General features: G+C 39.4%; 2 protein-coding genes across 2 annotated transcripts in view; one reads left to right on the top strand and one right to left on the bottom strand.

The window, feature by feature from the left end:
- CACNA1C (calcium voltage-gated channel subunit alpha1 C) overlaps nt 1–20,811 on the bottom strand; it is a 493,845-nt gene that overhangs the window by 469,999 nt on the left and 3,035 nt on the right. The gene's annotated exons all lie outside the window — the stretch shown is intronic.
- Nucleotides 8,129–20,811, top strand: part of DCP1B (decapping mRNA 1B) — a 47,269-nt gene continuing 34,586 nt past the window's right edge. The window contains exons 1-3 of the mRNA XM_055807492.1: nt 8,129–8,653; nt 9,723–9,763; nt 12,205–12,332. Coding sequence (XP_055663467.1) covers nt 8,501–8,653; nt 9,723–9,763; nt 12,205–12,332 — 322 coding nt within the window. The 5' untranslated portion in view covers nt 8,129–8,500. The remainder of the gene's footprint in view (nt 8,654–9,722; nt 9,764–12,204; nt 12,333–20,811) is intronic.

Genomic DNA, 20,811 nt, shown 5'->3' with positions numbered 1-20,811 from the left:
CATGGACATACTGGAGAGAGTACAGCAAAGAGCAACAAAGACAATTAAGGGTCTGAAGCATCTCTCCCATGAGGAGAGGCTGAGAGAGCTGAGACTGTTCAGCCTGGAGAAGAGAAGGCTCATGAGTATCTTAACAATATATATAAATACCTGAAGAGAAGGTGCAAAGAAGGCTGAGCCAGGCTCTTTTTGCTGGTGTCCAGCGACAGGACAAGAGGCAACAGGCACAAACTGAAACAGAGGAGGCTCACACTGAACATCAGGAAACACTTTTTTTTTTTTTTTTTTTAACTGTGAGGTTGACCAAGCATGGGCACAAGCTGCCCAAGAAGGTTGCAGTATCTCCCTCACTGGAGTATCAGAGGTCCTGGGCAACCTCCTCGAGGTGGCCCTGCTTGAGGGCATTGGACAACATGACCTCCAGAGGTCCCTTTCAACCTCAAACATTCTGTGATTGCGAGAGCACCATGAAATACATTATATTATCTGATCTGTTAATAAGTTAATAACTGAACTCCCACAAAGTCACATAAAACTGCTTCAGAAAGATCTTTCCTTATAATCGAGTAGTAAGTCAAGAGTAAATACCAGAAGCACCTTCACAAAAATATCCTGAACCTGTTCAGTTTTACATGGTCTTGTTAGGTTTACTAGTGCTTAAGTGACACAGCAATTTCACTGTAGATCACAAAGCAAGTTCAGCTGAGGATTATATTTATAAAATTAATTTAGGATGACAACAAAATTAACACATTTGGGCAAACCAGCAGGAAAAATAAGAGGAAGAAATAAGCCTCAGCCTGTTACTGGTTGTGGAAGTTTTTCTTTGAAAAATTCAAGTACTTCACGTTTCTGTCAAGCAAGGTAATATGCCTGTAAATTTAATCTGACAGAAGACATAGCACAGAATCACCAGAAAATGACAAGATCAGATTGTAGGAAAGGGACTACCAAATGCTTTCACAGCTCTCAGAATTCACCAGAAGAAACAAATTCACACAAGTGTAATAAACCCAGACTCAGATAGCCACTGGAGGTTTGTGGTGGTAATACCTTTAGTATCCACTTCAAAATCTTGTTCAAAGTGCTTAAATATTCTATTGGTTGCCTGCTGGAAGGTGTCTTTGCCCAAATCCATCCCTCCTAAAAACCAGGGATAGACTGCATTCATTATTTCCAACAGTTCAAATGTTATCAAGTTTTATCTTCTGCTACACAAGTCTGAGCTCCTTTCTTCCCATAGAAGCCTCAAGCAGCACAAATAATAACCATACTGAAGAAATAAAATCAAAACGAAGCATTCCTAAGTTTCAGGAAGAAGCAAGTAATTGCATTTAAAGCATGGAGGTAGTCGTGAATCCTTATTACAACATGCTGCATAACAAAAGAAAAAAGTCAGTTATCAGTTTGAACAGAAGTTTACTTTAAAACAATTACTTCATTGATCATTGATATTTTCTAGCCAAATAGAGCCAGTAAAAAATAAAAATGATCATCCAAAGTGTTATACCAAAACCATAAAAATCATGGTACTATAAATTAGGTGATCTCACATTAAAAGACATATACCATAGCTTTTAAGCCTAACTTTAACTGCAAAAGATACATTTGTGAGAACCTTCACAAACTCTTACCACCTGCAGGAACAGATATGAAACAGCCATCAGCACCACAAGAATTTCCCCATGGCAATTTTCATGAGCAGCTATCAAAAATACAAAAATATTGGGGGAATATTTGATGCAGAAACCCCACTTGACTTGCTTGGTTATTTTAGTTTGAAGGATCCTTCCTTATATCATCATTTATCTGTTGTAGCTCTCTAGAATTCAGTATTGTTACAACACTCTAACTTCATTCACTTATGCTATGTCTAAAGCTATGAAATCCTTCATTAGTCTTCAATAAACACGAACATTATTCATAAAAAAACACCCACCCCCCCACCCCCCCCAACAAAACCCAAGAAGATACTTCTGTCGGTAGAGACAGTAATAATGCAAATTCTTTTAATAAAGTGACACTGTAACAGCTACAGGTGTAACAGTTATTCAGAGCTCCTCCTCACTTCATCAATTAACTAAAAAGAAAAGCTGATTTAGACCTACAGAACTCATTTTCCTAACAAGATACTTTAGCACCACAGGCACAACTCGCTATGCACCCCATCCCAGCCCCCCTGGCTAGTCTCAGCCCCAGTACTCCTCCAGCCTTGCTACCAGCTTCTTCACAGCAGCAACAGTAGCACATCTTTGTCGTGATGCCATTTCCTTAATACATCAAGAGCTCCTATGCCAGGTGAGGTGTAAAAATGAGGTCCTGACTTCATGTAATTATCTAATGGAACTTTTCATATTAGGAATTAATTAAATGAGGCCATCTTCTCTGTAACTAGTTGGAAAACAGCTCTTTTAGAGCTACAGGTGTTTGATTCTGCCAAATTAAATGGTGATTACCAGAAAGAAGTGGTTGGAAAGATGTTATCTTTGGTAAGATATAATTACTGTTACATCTTATTAACCTATGGGAAACAGCAGGAATGCCCTATCCTCATCAGTATTTTGGTAGTTTGTCTAGCTGATCAACTGCAAAGAATGAAGCTGATGGATAGAAAGAGTTTATGGCAGTTTATCAGGATGCCAATAACATACTGGCTATCAACAATATTTTATTTATTATAAGCACATATAGTTGTGGTAATAAAATCACTGAAGAACTCAAATACCGACCCCAAAATGGTTGTCGTCTCATAGTAAAATCCAGTTTCAATTTTTTTACCTGTAAAGTTGTGTGTGGGTGAAAGTAAAGGAACTTGTGAAATTAAACCTTATGAGAAATATTACTGAAGGAAGTCAGTGATTTCTGCTACATTGAATAAATAAAGAAGGTGAAAAAAAGCCATCAAGTTTTGACAGTATTTTTACTTTGTACAGCAGGAAAATCAGCAACGCATGTTTAGAACATTCAGCATTAGGGAGAGGCTGGAGGATGTAATCTAGAATTTTATTAAAAGATCTGACAGAATCATACTCATAATTGTATAGTTATAGAAGTCAGGCAAAGTCTGTGAATAAAGGTAACATCTTTGTATTTTATCAACTAGTATAACTGGGAAAAAATGTTCCATGCAGAAGAGTCTTTTTTAGGTTTATCATTTTTTCATTTCTGCTCTACTGAAAGATAAGACACTGAAAGATAAGACACTGAAATCATACAGTCACCTAAAACACCGAAAATCTAACGCTGATAAAAATCAGAGTTTTTACTGATTAAATGTACACAAGAAACAATTTTTTTTTCTGTATAACACTATCATTCAAAGCAATTATATTGGTACAGATTCTCCCTTCCTCCTCCTGAAATAGTCTTTTCTTGGTATTAAGTTGTTTTTGGGGTTTTTTTTAGCTCAGATTATGCCCTTTGAAAAGTGGCTAAAGCTAAATCAAAAATAAATCTTCACTCCAGAAGAATATCTACATAGGAAGTTAGAAAGAAAAAACTATAGTTCAATTAACAATAGTAGGGAACTTTCCTTTAGTTCTCCTCCAGCTAGGCCAGTAGCAGAAGCTGGGCATACAAAAAAGGCAAAGCTCAGTATCTTGCAAATAAATGTACAGCAAAAGAAAAAGTGTAGAGTTTCTTACTATGAGAATCACTTAGCAAAATGTAAGTCAAGGAAAGAAATGATTTTTTGGTAAGGCTCTTGTATGCAGAATAAAACCAACCTTCAACTGAATCATTGTAAATTATAGTTAATTATTCCATACATGGTATGTATAATATCAGAATTTCAAAACAAACAATGCCAAAGAATACTATCTCATTCTTGTGTGGACCAACATTTGCAGAAAATTTCAAAATGGTCTCATAAACTTTACCAGGGAGCAACATTACAGACACATATGTGCATGCACTGGGTTTTATTTGGGGACAGGAAGGAGAGTTGTTTTGAAATGGAATGAAAGTAACCAGATTTAGTTTTAGTGCAGAGAGATATTTTTTTAATAACTGCACCAGATGAAACTATATATTCTGACCCTATACTCGTTAAGGAACCTTTAGGAAGTAATAAATCACTAACAAAAAGACTAAAATTGCTTTAACCATTAGGACTGGAGTTCAGAAGTGGTCCAACAGTATAACCAGCAATTTCAAGTTTTGAGCATGAGGAAAGCACTCTAATGCTAGCTACTGAGAGGCTGTAATAAATGTGGGCAGGAAAAACTGTACGTTTCAAGTGTCTGGGAAGGGATGCAGCTAGCCTTCAGCACAAACCACAGGGGCACTAGTTCCCAAGTGGTGAGAGCTACCATGCTGCAAAGTTGCAAGTACATCCCCAGAAATATGTGGAACATGGTAACCAAGCCTTGTGGGATCACCCTGGCTCCACAAGAGCAACCCACTGTTCCCCAGGAAGCTGGCATGCTGGAAAGTACCACGCAAAGATATTCAAGTGGCCCTGTATGGATGAGAGGAGCTTATTAATGCTGCCTCAGCACCCTTTCTGCTAGCAGGGCAGCAGTGATGCCACCAGTCACAGTGAGAAGAAAATTATGGCAGCCTTGGGGAATCAATAAAAAGGAAAAGGCAACTACCATGCAGTAACAGCTCCAAAGGGGCTGGAGATGAGGAAGGGAAGCAAATGAGGTGCTCAACACTACATTTGCTCAAGTGATTCCTGCTGTTTATTAAAAAAATTGCTGCTCAGAGAAAGGACTGAATGTGAACAGGTAGGAAAACAGCCAGTCAAGGCTGTGATCTCAGCAGCAGTATGAATGCTTGTTTTTCAATCAGTTCATTTACCCAGTCTGACTGGTTCACGCTGTGGCCACATATGCACCTGCACCAGTAAAGTACCAAGGTGCCAGAATGACAGGACTGTACGGCTGGGACCTGCGACAGGGGTTGCATATGACCAGCAGTGCCACCAAATATTTTCACATAAAATATCCTCAGTGTTGGTAATTTGCTGTAGGAGGCACAGCTTAGTCTTTACAAGTACCATAGATTCTTTAATGTGAAGGCTTAATATCTGTTTGAACAATTCTTGTGAAAAGGTTTGGCCTAACCATCTTGATGTTTATTATTAACAGAGACCTTAGGAACATCACGCTGCATGGATTTTGCCCTAAATTGGTCTGGATATTACCTACCCAAAATGCCTTTCATACTATGTCAAAGGCATAGGTCTTTGGGGGGGGTTAACAGAATAGTATCCAGGTGGATGGAAGACAGAAATGCAACATTATAATTATATACTTCATGAAATTATGACATTTTGAAAGCTAGAAAATTATTTTGTTTCATAAACATATTATGTTATTATGGACTACTGGATTACTGACTGTAAGCAAATAACTGCAGCTTAAAGAATTAACTTGTTTAAGCTGTGACATTTTTGCTAAAACATCCTTACCTTTTTAGTTGCAGTGAGAATTCACACTGCTTCTCTTAACAAGATCTTGTTTCATTGGAAATTTTTTAGCCTACTATCAAGTGATTCCATAAAGCAGGGCAGAACTAATGGCTTTATTAAGTACCTTTACTTCAGGCTAAATGGAAGGAGAAATTACATCCCACTTACATAGCAAAACAGCTGGAACCAGCAGAAGCCACAACACAGTGCAACAGAAAATATAAAAAGGCCTGATCAGAAGCTTGACAGGTTCACTGACTCAAAATACAGGGCTAGGGAACTGTCTGTCTAGCTATGTCAAAAAGGGGTGCAGTAATCTAGGAGGAAGGTAGTACTGAAGAAGCATCCAGAAACAGGGCACCAAAAACAGACAGGCAAATTTTTGACAGGCCTACTTCAAGATATTTAACGTCACAGTTGGGTTTTCTTCCATGGAGCTCAAGGAAACAGTACACTACAATCTTTCTATGTCAAGAGAAGGGAGCAGAAGACACACTTGAGCCAGTCTGTCTCTCTAAGATCACAAACGTGCAAGGCTTCAAGTGTTGGTTAGTGCTTGACCTGACAAAAAGGGCAACAACAGAAACAAGGCAAGTTGTAGAAGTTGAAAGACACCTTATTTCTGCATCAAACGTCTTTTTTGGTTGGAACAGGGCTGATAACATCTTCTAAATTCTGTATACTGCTTTCTCCTACCCAACAGCAGTTATGAGTAACTATTTCCAGTTCAAATTAAAAGCTTTTGAAATACGTATTTTCTATAACACATTTTTCCTTATGGGACTTTGCAATACCCTCTCCCCACCATCACAAAAAAAACCCCACCAAACATACCCCAGGGCACCGTTTTTTCTAAGTATTATTGTTAGAGGGAGCAAAGGCATCTGAAAAGGGAAACTCCAGGAGTGGGACTACAAGAGCTTGGTACTTCTATGCCTTGGTGACAAGTCCGGACTTTTTGTAAGCAGGAGAATTGCCAAAGAATTGGATATGAGATGGGAATGAGAAACTCCAACACAAGGAGGAATGTAGTTAGGTGTGCCTGGAAACTGGGAATTGAGGACTATCTGATCAGCAAAAAGAAATGATTGTGCATCTGTTCACTACTTGAGCCATGTGACTTTCCTACTTCCTACTTTTTCTTTTTTTGCCATTCTGCTTTGGTCATTTCCATAGCATGTCAGCAGTTTTTCTTGTTCATCATGAGCCCATATATCTTCCTTGTTGTTACAGGATCTGTAAGTCAGCCAGAGGTCTGCAATGGAACTGCTTAGAGCCATTTTCCTTCCACGAGTATACCAAAACCACTTTAAAACTTCTAAACTCTAAAGCTGTGTTTCATTACAGCCCCAACTGAAACAAGGTGGCTTTAGAAAAAGAGGAATGAAGAGTGAGGCAGATTATAATAAAAGGGTATGTATAAAGGTTTCCTCTTGCACAGTATGCTTGCAGAGGAAGCTGTCGATCCTTATTCCAATTTTTAGTGACTTTCTGGGCTGCACAGAACCTACATATTCTATCCTCAGTCCCAAAGAACAGTCTATCTTTCTGTCCTTTCTGAGAGCATGACCATTCTTAACTCCACTCAAGAGACGCGCTTTCCCTACATTTAAGACTATGATTCCCAGCTTGCTGTCTCTCAGTTCTCTCCTATCGCCATTTCACACTATAGAAGCTTCTTCATCTGGGCTTGCCCATTTGATCTTGGAGCAGATGCTACTGCTCACTCTATCCCACAGGCTCCATCTGGCCTAGAATGAAAAGGAGGGAAGAAAACAAAATGGCAGTATTCATCCCCTAGATCAATTCTCTGTCCTTTTAAATATATTGCATCGGGGATATTACAAGTAAACAAGATAGCATCCATTACCTTTGCCTTTAGTTATTCCATTCTCTGGAAGGAAATACATTGCTCTGCTGCTTCCATATACAAAAAGTGATAACTCCTAAAATTGCTATGTTGGTCTGAGGTGATGAAGTAAAAAAAAAAAAAAAAAAAAATCTCTGTGAGGGTTCAGGCTGAATGGTTAAGCAAATCTTTTAAATGTATGTATTGAGTTTATCTTCATGCCACATAAAGTTCATGTATTTTCTGTAAACTGTTGATATCAATATATTAATAATAAATATGTGTCTGACAGGAAAATATGGTAACTAAATTCATGGTCTTGTCCATCTGTTCCTCTGCTGTTTGTGGATCTCCATATCATGGAGCTTGTCTGTGTTTCAGCTGCTTGTCATGTGTGTGTATATATATATGTACCAGGGTTGTATGATGGCTTAATCTGCACTCATATTTTTTTTCCCTTAAGTTCCTACAGAAGTCTGTGAGGGTATGCTAGCAAATACAGGCTGTGTATACTCATCGATGAGCCAACTTCTCTTTCTGCGCCAGGTGCTAGGCACGCATTGCAGTGGTGCATGTTTGAGGGCACAGGGAGCACCCATGTCCTTACAGACACACATGTTAACGTTGCACAGTCCCAGCGTACTCAAATGCTTCCATGCACATGTAAGGCCGAGCTTATGTGCCTTCGGCTCCACCTCTGCGTATGCCCCCCTGCTCTCCCGAGGCTGTGCGTGCTGTGGTGCACCCCACATCTTCTCCTGCTCAGGCTAAGGGGCGCGCAGGAGCGCCCTGCTCGGCGCAGCGAGCAGGCCCTGCGCCCCGGCCGCGCTTCCCGCCATGTTGTTCCTCGGGCGCGCAGCTGCCACTCTGGAAAGGAAGCCGGTCTGTGGCCTCCCCGGTGGCAGGGAGAGGCCTGGAAACGAATAGTGACAGCACGGCGGGGGCACCAGCCACCGCACGCGGGTCGCTGCCGGAGAAGGGGCTGCGAAACCGGCTGGCGCTCCGTGCCTCCCGCGCCGGGGCGGGCCCCGCCAGGCCGACCTTCAGCTTGCCCCGTCGCCAACGGCAACAATCCTGAGCCGCCGGCGCTCGGCGCTCGATTGCGGCGGCTGGGCTCCGACTCTCCCGCCCGCTCTGGCTCCGACTGGGCAGGCGGGGGTGGGAGCCGCCACCCTTCCTCTCGGCGTTGGATTAGTTGCGCCTACTAGGAACCCTGTGTTGTTGTCGGAGGCAAAATGGCGGCGGCGGTGGCCGGGGCCGCCCTGCTGGGCAAGGGGCTGGACATCAGCCTGGCGGCGCTGCAGCAGCAGGACCCCTACATCAGCAGCATCGTGGACGTGGCCAGCCAGGTGGCGCTCTACACGTTCGGGCACCGCGCCAACGAGTGGGTACGTGAGACCGCCCCTCCCCGCACCCTCTGCCGGGAGGGGCGGGGCGGGACGAGAAGTGGCCCCGCCTGTGCCGGGAGGGGGCGGGGCGTCGGGCAGGGGGCGGGCGGCAAGGAGGCCCCGCCCCTCTCCTCGGGGCAGGGAGTGGGGTGTGCGTGCTGTCATGGCTGAGGTGTGAGGGAGGGTGGCGGTGAGGGCTGTGCTGAGGGGCTGCCCCAGGTGTTGGCCTGGCCCTGTGTCCTGGGGTGCCCCTGGTAGCCCTCAAGATGGGTGAGGGGTTGGGCCTGGCTCAGGCTGTCTGGGGACTGTGGGAAGTCCCGTGGTGCCTGGGAAGTGGGTTTTCAAAGGCTTGCAGGGCTGTAAAAGTTCCATCGTGAAGGTCAGGGCTGTAAAATTTTATCGTAAATGTTAGGGCTGTACAGGCTGGGGTTTAAACTAGGGCATGGGCCTCAGGAGCTCGTCTGCCATTCAAACATCTCTAACAGACCAAAATGAGTGTAAAAGAGTGTTGGAGTTACGAATACTAAAAAGACCATTTAAAATTAAAAACATTTAATTTGGGGAATCTTTTGGTAATTTAACATTCTGGCTATTTGCAGGTAGTTCGTGGTTTACTGTGATGGTCAGCTTAGGGCCTGTGTTTGAAGAACCTGCACAATCTGCCTGTTGCTGGTTTCTTCCTCACCCGGCCTGAGGGTCACCCCGGAGGGCGGGCACCGAGGGTCACCCCAGAGGGCAGGCACCGTTTGGAAAATCCTCTCCCTGGATCTGGCCTGTGTGACACCTTCGGGTGTAGCGGAGAATTAATTGAGCGCAGTGTTTAGTCTCATGATGTCGAGCCTTTAGCCTTTTCATATCTTGTCACAAAACTTGGGTCAGCTGCCTGGTGACCTGTGCTAGCTCTAGTCTCTTGCCACCAGCCGATGAAGTTGAGTTTAGTTATTTTTTCATGGCTTAGGTGAGAGAGGTGTAACTGATGATATTGTTAAAACAGAGCTAAAGGAGGGCACACTGATGGCTAGCAAAATGCTGCCCTGATTTCAACTTCATTGACTTTCCTTTTCTTCAGGAGAAGACTGACGTGGAGGGAACACTGTTTGTTTACACAAGGTGAGGACATAATGTTTTAACATCTGTGGGTGAAACCTGTGGATATGGAAAAGCTAGCTGGGATGGAGCATGGCTGAATGAAGTAAAATGTTCCCCCTTGTTCAAGGGTGAAAGGAAACTGAAACTGGCAGACGCAAATACAGGGAAGAAAACACTGGGAAGATTTCCAAATGTGATTTAAATCTTAATGTGGGTAAACCATAGAAAACTGTTACGTTGTTTTAAGTAGGATGTAGCATTTGCAGTTAAAAAAAAAACAAAAACAAAAACAAAAAAGACCCCAAGAAACAAATAGTGAAATAAATAAAGATATTCCTTAAAGTGAGGGAATGATAAAACTTACGAAGTGTTGTGTTCCCTACTTAGGAAACTTCCATACTGCATGTGTCTGACTATTAAGTTTTTATGCATATTTCATCCAACATTTTGGATAGTTGTTTTTTGGTTTTGTTTTTTTTTAATGCTTTTAGCAGCAGCTCTGGTTGTGGCTTTTCAGAGCATTTATTCTAGCATGTATGTTAGATCTGTTGTGAAGCCTGCCCTATGTTTGGTCTTCCAAGTTAGTGCCTTAGCATTTCCCTGTGACTCTTGTTAAAATTGGAAAATAATATAGTAAGGTAAGCAGGTCTTGCAGTAGCTGCTGGGATGGGACACCAAAGCAGAAACTTTTTTCTTCAACATCTCTCTGGTAGGAGAACTCGGAAAGCAAGAGGTTATTTTCAGAAGGTGAGAGATTTATGTGTTAAGTGATAGAGGGGCCCAAGAGACTGTGAGCTTTGTGTGAAGTGGGAATGCTGGGTTTAATCCTTCGAGCTCTTTTGTACCAGCAGTAGAATTGTCATCAGTAATTTTTCTAAGCTGCTTTCAGGTAAGTGGAGATAAGATGCTATTATAATTACCAGCACAAGAGGAAATAACTAGCCCTTAGTTGTGCTAGCAGTGGAGCAGTAGTTGTGTACCAAAAACCAGAAGTAGTATTTTTTCTGGTATGTTGGTTTTAAAACTCTGGAACTGACAACATGTAACCTGGCACTTCTAGCATCTATGATCTTTCATTGTTCTTTTTATTGCCTGAGGAAGTTTCCATTTACAGCAGAGGTTGGCTACCCTGGATGCCCTATAGGCAACAGTATGGAACAGGTTGAGCTGTAATATCATATGCTGCCATCCCCATCAGTTTTAACTTTAATTTTCTGTGGCTTTGAACAGAGAAAGCCCGGTGGAAAAGACAATGCCAATAGACCGTAGGTTGGAGACCATGGGTGTTGCCTTTGTTGCTTCTCATGACTGTTGTGACAGTGTAGAGTAATGTGACCATTTTACTTGAGCAGACTTATTTATTGCCTCTCATCTTTGCAAATTCTGAGGAATGGTCAAAAACTCAGATTTCCAACTGGGTTAGCACCAGTGGAAGTGGGCTGTTTGTTTGTTTGTTTGAAGTACTGACTGTTGCAAACAAGGATTCTTGTTAAGGGTTCCACTGTTGTTTAATTTTCTGTTGACTCCAAGCCTATAATGCTGGTTCCTGTGCTTTGGATTTCATAGAGAAATCCATACACTAGCAATTACCAGAGACGACACTTTTCCCAAACATTTAGCCATCATTTTTTCCTTTTTTGTCATACTTGGTTTGAAAGTAATGTTTCCTTTCAGGATCATGATAGGTTTAACAGCTGACATTAATAAAAGTCATTTAAGTGACTTGAAGTGTAACACCCATGAATGAACATAATGATTTAGAGCCATATGCACATCTTCCACTACATCAGGTTGCTCAAAGCCCCATCCAGCCTGATCTTGAACACTTCCACTGATGGGGCATCCACAGCTGCTCTGGGCAACCTGTTCTAGTGTCTCACCACCCTCGCTTTTGTTCTTATGCTTTAGAGAGTATGGAAAAATCCTGTCTGGGATGACTGTCTGCAATTATTAACCTAAGTGTTAAAAAATACACTTGCTCTGGCCCATGCCTGAATTGTTCTAATTGCTGTTTCCTGCTCCAGCAAGAAACTACAGGGTAGATGGTGGTGTTTGAACAACATGATGGTAGTGGTCTGGGATGGAGTGGCATTTTGTAACATCTTGCCTGTTCAGAAGTTGTAGGCCTTATAACTTGGAGAGTGCACATGCAGATGTGATTATGCGGTGACTAAATCAGTGGACCTCAAATGGTAGTGCTGCAACTGTGGCATACTCTCTTTAGCTGTTGTGAGACCAATGGTGCTTCTGTTATTTCTCATACATGATGTAGGGTTTGCCATAATTAAAAGGATTGCACAAAACACTGCAAGAATCAATTGTTACTTCCTTGGCAACAAAATTAGTTTTTTCTAGTATCTCTTAGAAATAAAACCACAATTTTGGAGAACTATACGACAAAGAAATTCTAGTAATATCTTTTTTTTCTTGACTTGATTTGATTTCTACTTGATAATTTTCAGATCGGCTTCTCCCAGGCATGGTTTCACAATTATGAACAGGCTAAGCATGGAAAATCGAACAGAACCTATTACTAAAGACCTTGATTTCCAGCTGCAGGACCCTTTTCTACTGTACAGAAATGCCAGACGTAAGTATGTGATATGTTGGGTTCCTCTTCAGTCTCTTGGTTAAGGCAGTCCAAATGATTAGACCACAGCTTTCAAGGGCTGAAACTAGCTGGTTAAGAGTGACAATTGAAGGAATACATTTTGCTTTTTGATGTGCTGAAAGAGAAGAGTTGTGCAGTGCTTCCTAAAATGCTGCACTTCTGAAGAAAGTATTAGAAAGTGCTCTAACAGTAATCTCTTCATTTAACTAAGAAATAGTAGACTTTTGTGGTCGTGTGTATGTAATGAGCTTAGAGACTTCACAGAGATATTGCGTGTGTTCTGAATATGCCCTAGTCAGTGTCGGAAAGTCTTGCCATAAAGCAGATCTACTGAGGGTCATCATAATATTTGTAGTCTTGGTTTTCTGCGTAAAAATAGACAAATGCAGCCAATTTCAAACCCTGTCTTCTGTTCCAGCTCCAAAATACTATCCTTACAGCAAGTTGGAAGGCAGGTTACTTCTCAACTATTAGGGGTAACTCTTGACAACATAGTGTTGAGCCTAATTTAAACCTTCATGAAAGACAAAGCTTTGGACTCTGTGTTTATCTTGCATTATTATTTTTATACAAGAATTAGCAAGTGTCGGGCAAACTCAGAAATAAGTGGAAGACATGAGGAAGCTGTGCTTTTACATGCAGGTATACATAAAGATGTTACAATGTTTCAATTATATGAGAATGAGCAGTTATAAATACAGAGTTTATATCTGTACTTAGAAGCAGAGCTGTAGTATGATCTATACTTTGTGCTTGATGCATAAAAGCAGATTGCAAAAATGTTTTATGTAAACTGTGATGCAGAAGTGGTCCCTCTGGATGAAGTAAAAGCAGAGGAAATTTTTGACTTGCAAAGCAGCCCAGTTTGATAATCTGATAGACCTTTTTACTTCATAAACTAATTTGGAGTTGGAAAGTATATCAAGAGGGAATCCTATTGTTCACAAACACTGTGTGGTAGAAACAACAGAAAATTAACATTTTAAATAGCCTAAATGAAACTTCTGGTTTTGAGAGTATTTGATAGGCTGACAAAGAATTGAAATTCCCAAAGAAACTGAAAAGAAATGCAGACATCTCTAGGCAAACCTAGACTAGACCAGACATTAACATTTTAAGGACCGTGAGACCTAGTTACCCTCTCTGATTTTGAAGAGTCTTTCCTATGTATATGTAATCTTTTTTTATCTCATTTTGAAATTCCATTAGGAGTATATGTATGTATATGCTAATATCTACCTTTTGAAATGTGATGTATTCATTTTTCATTTTTGTTGAGACAATTGGCATAAAGAATAATTAGAAGTTGTAACTTTATGCTGGCATGAAGTAAGAGTCTGATTACTACATGTAAACTGTGTTTCATTTGGCTTTTTATTAGGAGAAAAATAGGGGGCTTTTGGGGGGTGTAAGCTGTTTGTTCCCCAAGAGCTGGCAGAATTTTAGATTTGCAGGGTCTCAAATATAAGTATTAGCATGTGCTTCTCTGCGCTGGGCCTATGTCCTTGTCCAGGTCTTTTTGGCTAATTTTGCAACAGCAGAATGCAGAAGAGCTTCTTTTCTGGGTTCTTCTGTCTAAGCAGTTGTTCTTTTAGGGTCGTTACTGTTGAACTGTGTGTGCACAGCATCAGGGCCTTCTCTATTTCTCACACTAACTCACCAGTGAGGGGGCTGGGGTGCACAAGAATTTGAGAAGGGGCACAATTGACCTCAACTGACCAAGGGGATATTCCACACCATATGACATCTGCTCGGCAATAGAAGCTGGGGAAAGCAGGAGGAGGAAGGGGGGGATGTTGGAGCTACAGTGTTTGTCTTCCCAAGTAAATGTTACATGTGATGAAACCTTCCTTTCCTGGAAATGGCTTAATATCTGCCTGCTGATGGAAAGGAGCGATTTAATTCCTTGTTTTGCTTTGCTTGTGCACACAGCTTTGCTTTGCCTATTGAACTATCTTTATTCTCAGTCTGGGAGTTTTCTTACTTTTGCCCTTCTGATTCTCTTCCCATCCCACCAAGGGGAGGGAGTGAGCAGCTGTGTGGGGCTGAGGTGCAGGCTGGAGTGAAACCTCAACACCTATGCTGACATTTGCCAGTGGCAACATGAAAGTAACAAGATCTTTCTTTCAGTTTAGGATCTCTCAGCCACAAGACCTGATAGCTCCTTGACCTCATGGCACTCTTTACTGTATCATTCCTTAAGTGTAACCATGAAAAAAGAAATAACATCCACAGCCAGTGTACTCCTGGTTTTATGAAGTCATCTTCAGCCTGGGCCTGTGGGTCTAATTTTTACCACAGTTAGCTGTTCGATCTAACCATGGATAAATCTGTATCTGTTATTTAAGAATTTTTATGTCTTTTCATCAAAAGAGATGATTGATCAAAGAGAGAATATTCATATTTGCTCTGCTAAATAGATCCACTAGCTTAGGATTTCAGTTAGTATCAATTGTGTTACCCCTAGTTTATTATCTTCCTAAAATACTCTTACAAAGGCTTAATCTGTAGTTCTTCAAGAAAATTGAATGTCTTGGTACTTCAAAGGAAAAATTGTTGTTTTCTCAGATTTTCATGGAATCGTTTGTGTTTCCAGAGCAAACTGGCATTACAGACCCATAGAAGAAAAGTTTTTTACCACCTCGTTTGACATCTCCAGGGGTTTTTTCAGGTCCCTACAGATCGTTCACGTGGTGATTTGTCCACCGAGATGCAAATACCTCTAGCTGTTTCTTCCTTACTGTGTATTTCAAAGCCTTTGCTACATAAAATAAAGGAACCTTCTCAACATGAAGTATTTGTTTTCACCAGGGTCTCATCCAAACACAGTTCTGAATTTCCATCTTGAATTTTCTATATTAATATTTTCCTTGTGTTTTGCTTTATTATACAATTATCCTTATAATTTTTGCAAAACTAAGGCTTCAGGCTTCTGCCTTATGAAAAGAAGTTTTCATCCAAAACTGGGGGTTTTAGGCCCTAATCTTCAATTATTATTTTCATCTCCTGCTTCCAGATACTAACAAGGAGTACTCAATAATACCTGTTTACTTGGAAAAACAGTGGACAGTTTGGCAGTAATACTTAACAGGATCTGGAAACAAGTTATCTTTTCCTAACCTTTTTTTTGACCTGGTTACTTCTTACTCTATTTTTCATACATATCTGCTTATTAGATATAACATAGCAGTTTCCTGTGTTTTTTTTCTAATCGGTGTAGTTGCTTTCCCATATAACAGGCCTTACATTTGGGTTTTGTGACAATGCAAATTTCAGAAAAATGCAAAAGCAAGTATTTGGAGGAATAAAGAAGTGTCCTGCCCAGTGTTTTGTTTTTTCCAATACTCTGCATGTTTGTTGAAATCAACTTCATTTCAGTACAGCTGAGTAGCTATGTCTGGTTGTATCACAGAGTCTAAAATAAATGCTCTTGGCAGGAAAAGGTGGTACTTCTGTACCAGACAAGTCCACCAACCTGTTGTCATGTTATAGCTATCATTTTGTGAAGACTGCTTTGCATCCAATATATGATTACAATAGAAAAAGCTTTCCAAAATTATACACAACAAATACAAGTTTTATGAATTCTTAAAATAAGGAAAGGAATGTTTTGATCTTAGGTTTTACTCTACTGGGTTTTATATTACTTCTGTTGTTCCATATGATCTTGGTCATCTGAAGCTGAAATGCTGTCTAAACACCGTGTTGCAGACACCTACAATCTAATCCCAGGATTTTTCAGGCTGGATTTGAGATCCATGCCAGTTAATGTTTGCACTGATCCAGTATTTTCACAGAAAAGATTAGTTTGGGAGGTATGTTAGGCTAGAGCTAAAGTTATTAATTTCAAAGCCAGGAGGGAAGCTGAAATTAGGGTTTTTAATGCCAGGAGAATTCCATGTCCACCAAGAGACAGAAGGTTTATGGATCATATAGGTATTTTCAATGTGACCTTTAATCTTAACTGTTTAAAGTTCTTTCAGATTCTTTCTAAGAGCAAAACAATAGTTCTGTTTTTGTTTAGATCATCTAATGATTTTAAGGTTTTAAAAAATTTCCTGAGTTCTGTATTTGAGTAATCTTAACTACATAATTGCTACTTTTTTCCCTATTCTTTCGTGATATTTGTTGTGAAAACCAGTGTTTAGAGCCTGTTGCATAAGACTATGCTGATTAATATCAAAAAGTTCAGAAGAAATGCACAACTGTAAATTACTGGTAAAAATAACTTCATTTTCGTCTTTTAGCACTGATCTGCTATATAATAATTTACTCATAACTATTCCCAAGTATATATTGTACCAGCTCTATATGGGTGTGTTTTGGGGCAGTGAATTATTTCTTGAGTTGACTAATTTATTGTTTCATCACTGAATACTGTTTTTTGTGTTTACAGGACACAGAGAATTTTGAATATTAAGTTGCAAGAGTTAGCTTCACCTTGAGCATTTCAGCTGCCAAAAAAAAAATACAAGATCCTACCTTATAATAGTTAGTATGCTAATTATGATGATGATGATCTGATACAGGGTAATTGGGTGATTTTATGCTATAGCAAGTGGAGAAAGAAATTGTGTGACAGATCAACGAATACTCTATATCTGACTAGATTCTGTACCTATTTGGGCATAGAAGTTAGTTTTTGTTTCTGTGCCATGTTAGTAGCAAGGTTGATCATGTCATCTCCTAAGCTTGAAACGGAATGAAGCTTCCTAGTCAGATGCGACATTTTTCCACTGAACTTGAGATTTTGCAGGGGTTCAGGAAGTGGTACAAAAGCAGACCAGACATGCCTGGTTTTGGTAAAACTGTCTAGACACATGTGATACATATATAGCCTCACACTAGTTTCAGTTGTCCAGTTTAACCTGCCATCATATGTCTGTCAGAACCCTAAAAATTTAGTATTATTTTCTCGGATTCCCACACTGCAAAGCTATCCACTAGATGGGATGGGAGAGAGAGGGAAGTTTGCCAGCTGTCCAAAGAAATAGCGTAAGTTTTGTTTTTTGTTTGTGGGTTGTTTGGGGTCTTTTTCCCCTGTAGGTCATAATAATTTAGTTTTAATATATGGTTGGGGGCAAGTGATTGTAAAATGTTTAGGAAAAGTTAATGGTGTATATTTTCTCAGACTAACATTTTTCATTCTTAAGTTCTATGTTACACCATCCTAGAGCCCTCTCAAATAGAACAGCTCATCTTCTTGGAGGCTGATTGTGTCTCGTTTCAGTTCACCCCTCTAAGTAAATACATCCTGGTAAAGTATACTAAATGGGTAACAAGTGTCCAATTTCTGTAGGTGTTTCTGAAAACCCATTACCCTGCAATAGCATTTCTCTTGTGAAGAACATCTTAGTTTGAAGACTATTAGAAGTTTACTTCTGAAGGGAAAGCAGGAGACTACAGCAGTAGAATTTGTGTGATACGTAAAAACAAATGTCATGAAAAACAGTCTTCCTTTGGATACTATAGTGTCTTTTTTTTTTACCCTGAAATAGATTCTTAAATCTATACTACATTATATATTCTGTAATTCAGAATTTTAAATTTCGTCTTTTTTTCTGAAATGATTTTTGAGAATGAAACCAGAATTTGGTGGTTAAATTTACTTCTGTATATATTTAGATTCAGCCTTCAGCATATTGACCAAAAAACAAATACTTGCTCAATTGTTTCCATTGAGACAGGCAAAATAGATATTTTGGGATTTTGTTTTTATGATGTAATAGAGTTGCTGTTTGTTTTTTGGTTTTGGTAAAACTGTCAATTTAAAATGGAGAGCCTTATTTATTAGCCTCCTATGGGCCAACATACAGTAGCTGGTCCAATAACAAAAAAAAAACCAACAAAAAAACCCAAACACCAAAACAGGATGAACACAGTAAATTGAAATGTGTGTTCAGTTGATTATTCCCCAGATGCTCATTGGTCTTTTTGAATTTTGAAATAAATACCTTTAGATGTTTTTAATTTCACTCAGTTTGTATTATTTTTCTTTAAATTCAGTGGTCTGCTGATTCAGAAATATTACGTGGCTTTCTGTTGCTGCATCATTAAACAAAACACAGTGTTTTTGTCACAGCTGAATAACTTAAAACCAGGTTTTTTTAGATTAAGTTTGGTTGCAGAATTATTATTCTGGTCTGCTAGAACCTGCACGATTTGTTGAAGAAAATATTTCTGTAGCGTAAAACTCTTTGAAAAATTTTTGTCAATGTGGAAAAAAGTGTTTGAAAAGTGAAAGCTCAAACTACAGAAATTTGAAGTAATTTTGGCAGAAGGACCCTGCCCTCATTAGAAGTATGTTCTTCTCAGCCTATTGTTTACTAAACAGATTTGGCTAAAGCCTGTTTTTTAAAATCTTGCCTGGACTGACTACTGCCATTTGTTCATGCTTGTGGTTTACCTGAGGTTATGTCCGTGGAAACATTTTTGTCTCAGAGAAATAAACAACTCACTCCTCCTTCTTCCGATTCTACTTTCTCTCCTTTGATCAGCATTATAAAAATTCATCATGCATCCAGCAAGACAGAACAGCAGCAGAGGTCACTATTATCTTGCCTGGATGTTATTGACCTTAAGTGAAAACTCAGTTTTGCTGAGAGCATTAGAATGCTAACACGTTAGGCACAGATACTGTTTCTCTTTTCTAAATTTAAAAGGAAAATATACATACTGAAAATATACTAATGTTGTAGAGAGCTGATTCTAAGCCCAGAAAATTAACATCATAGCATAAGCTTTGTCACGTTACATGCATTTTTATTTTTTTTAAACCTGTTTTACAGTTTGTGTCCAATTTAATTATTTTATAGTTTGTCATGTACAAATTTTCTTGAGAGAAGCAAATAAATAGCAGGAAGAAACTTGCTTATCAAATGCATAGTGATTATGATTATTTTTTTTTAATGTGAGATTCTGTAAAGCGCTTAGTTTACAGACTTCCTTGTACCTACACTCAGAAATCATCTGTTCTTAGACCAGTTTATAAGGCATATATAAAAACATTACTAATTTCCTACTACATTTTCCATGTGGTATCTCCCTTTGTGGTCTATACTTCAATCGTCTAATGATTTTAATGTGCTTAGAAGTTGGTAAAAATTGTGTCAGAATGTCAGGAAAAATAATAAACTGCCCCTTGGAAATGGTATAGATATTTATTTACATTTTTATAAATAAACCCATAAAATAAGTACATTATATTTTAGACTTCTGTGCTTTCTGTCTCTCATTTTAATTTTCAAGGATACCTAAAAATCTTTAAAGCTTGCCTGTTGAATATTATTGTATTTTGATGGCATAAGTAAATGCTGTTTTGCAGTCGGGTGTGGATGGACATGCAGCAGTGCTGGTTCAAGGCAGGTGATTTTTAAGATCAGGAATCATGACCTTGCTGTCTAGTGAATAGTTGGTTTGCCTGTTCTAGAGTATACAACTTGATGCTGCTGGTTTTGAAACCTGTAACTAAACTCTGCTTGAGTCTATGGAAGCAGGAGTAGATCTTTAATGTAGTGAAAGGGACTGGATAATTTGTTGTAGAGCAAAGAAGTCTGCATATGTGAGAATTACTTAAAAAAAAAATAGACTGAAAAAGTGCCACAGAATATACTTTTCTATGGTAACTAGTGGTTGATCAGAATTTCTTCTTTTCCTAACTCTGGCTTACTGAAGCTAGCTCTGTTTTGAGCAGAAGGTTGGACTAAATGAACTGCAGAGGCCCCAGCCAAACTAAATTATTAATGCGATTCTAGGATTAGCAGGTATTGGTTAATTCTGCTTCAGAGTGTGGATAAATGTAATTCTGTGATTTAGGTTTTTAGGGTTTAAATAATTAAAAAAACAAACAAACAAAAACCAGAGAGGAACTGTAATATCCCTTTTTTGCTCATTTTTTTAAACGAAATTATTGTTACTAATATTTCTAAATTTACTTTTTCCACGGCTGCCTTATTATTCATATTTTCCTTTAACGTAAATAAATACATGTTTTTCAGTGGAAATTGTACATACCAGTTGTGAAGGCTTTAAGATTAAGATAGAAGTTTTGATGCGTAAAACCATGCCCCTTGTCACCCTGCCCAATTTATAACAGTTATTTCTATTCGTACATTCCTAAAAGGATATTTTTGTTGTTTCTTCCTCACCCTTCCTACCCTGAGGATTTCATACCAGTTGTGGAAGTCTTTGGCTAGCAAAGCAAACAATTTAGAATGCTTTGCATTTGTAAAGTGGCTTTTTGCAACTGTAACTATGATGACCGCAGCCATCTTTTCGCTCTAAATGATGTGTTTCTGTTTTGCAATGAAGGTGGTAACAAAAATGTGTAAGGAAAAGAAGTGCAGTAATACTAACATAGGTTTTCAGTTATGTGGACCGATGGAGTCCAATCTGAAAGTCAGAGAAACTATATGTCATGTGAGAAGAAACAGGCTACGGAGCTAAGATAACAAAGCTC

The sequence above is a fragment of the Falco peregrinus genome, chromosome 6 (assembly GCF_023634155.1).
Source record: "Falco peregrinus isolate bFalPer1 chromosome 6, bFalPer1.pri, whole genome shotgun sequence".
In the NCBI taxonomy this organism is placed as follows: Eukaryota; Metazoa; Chordata; class Aves; order Falconiformes; family Falconidae; genus Falco; species Falco peregrinus.
Note: the sequence above shows the minus strand (reverse complement) of the source record. Positions and strands in the feature narration are given on the sequence as shown.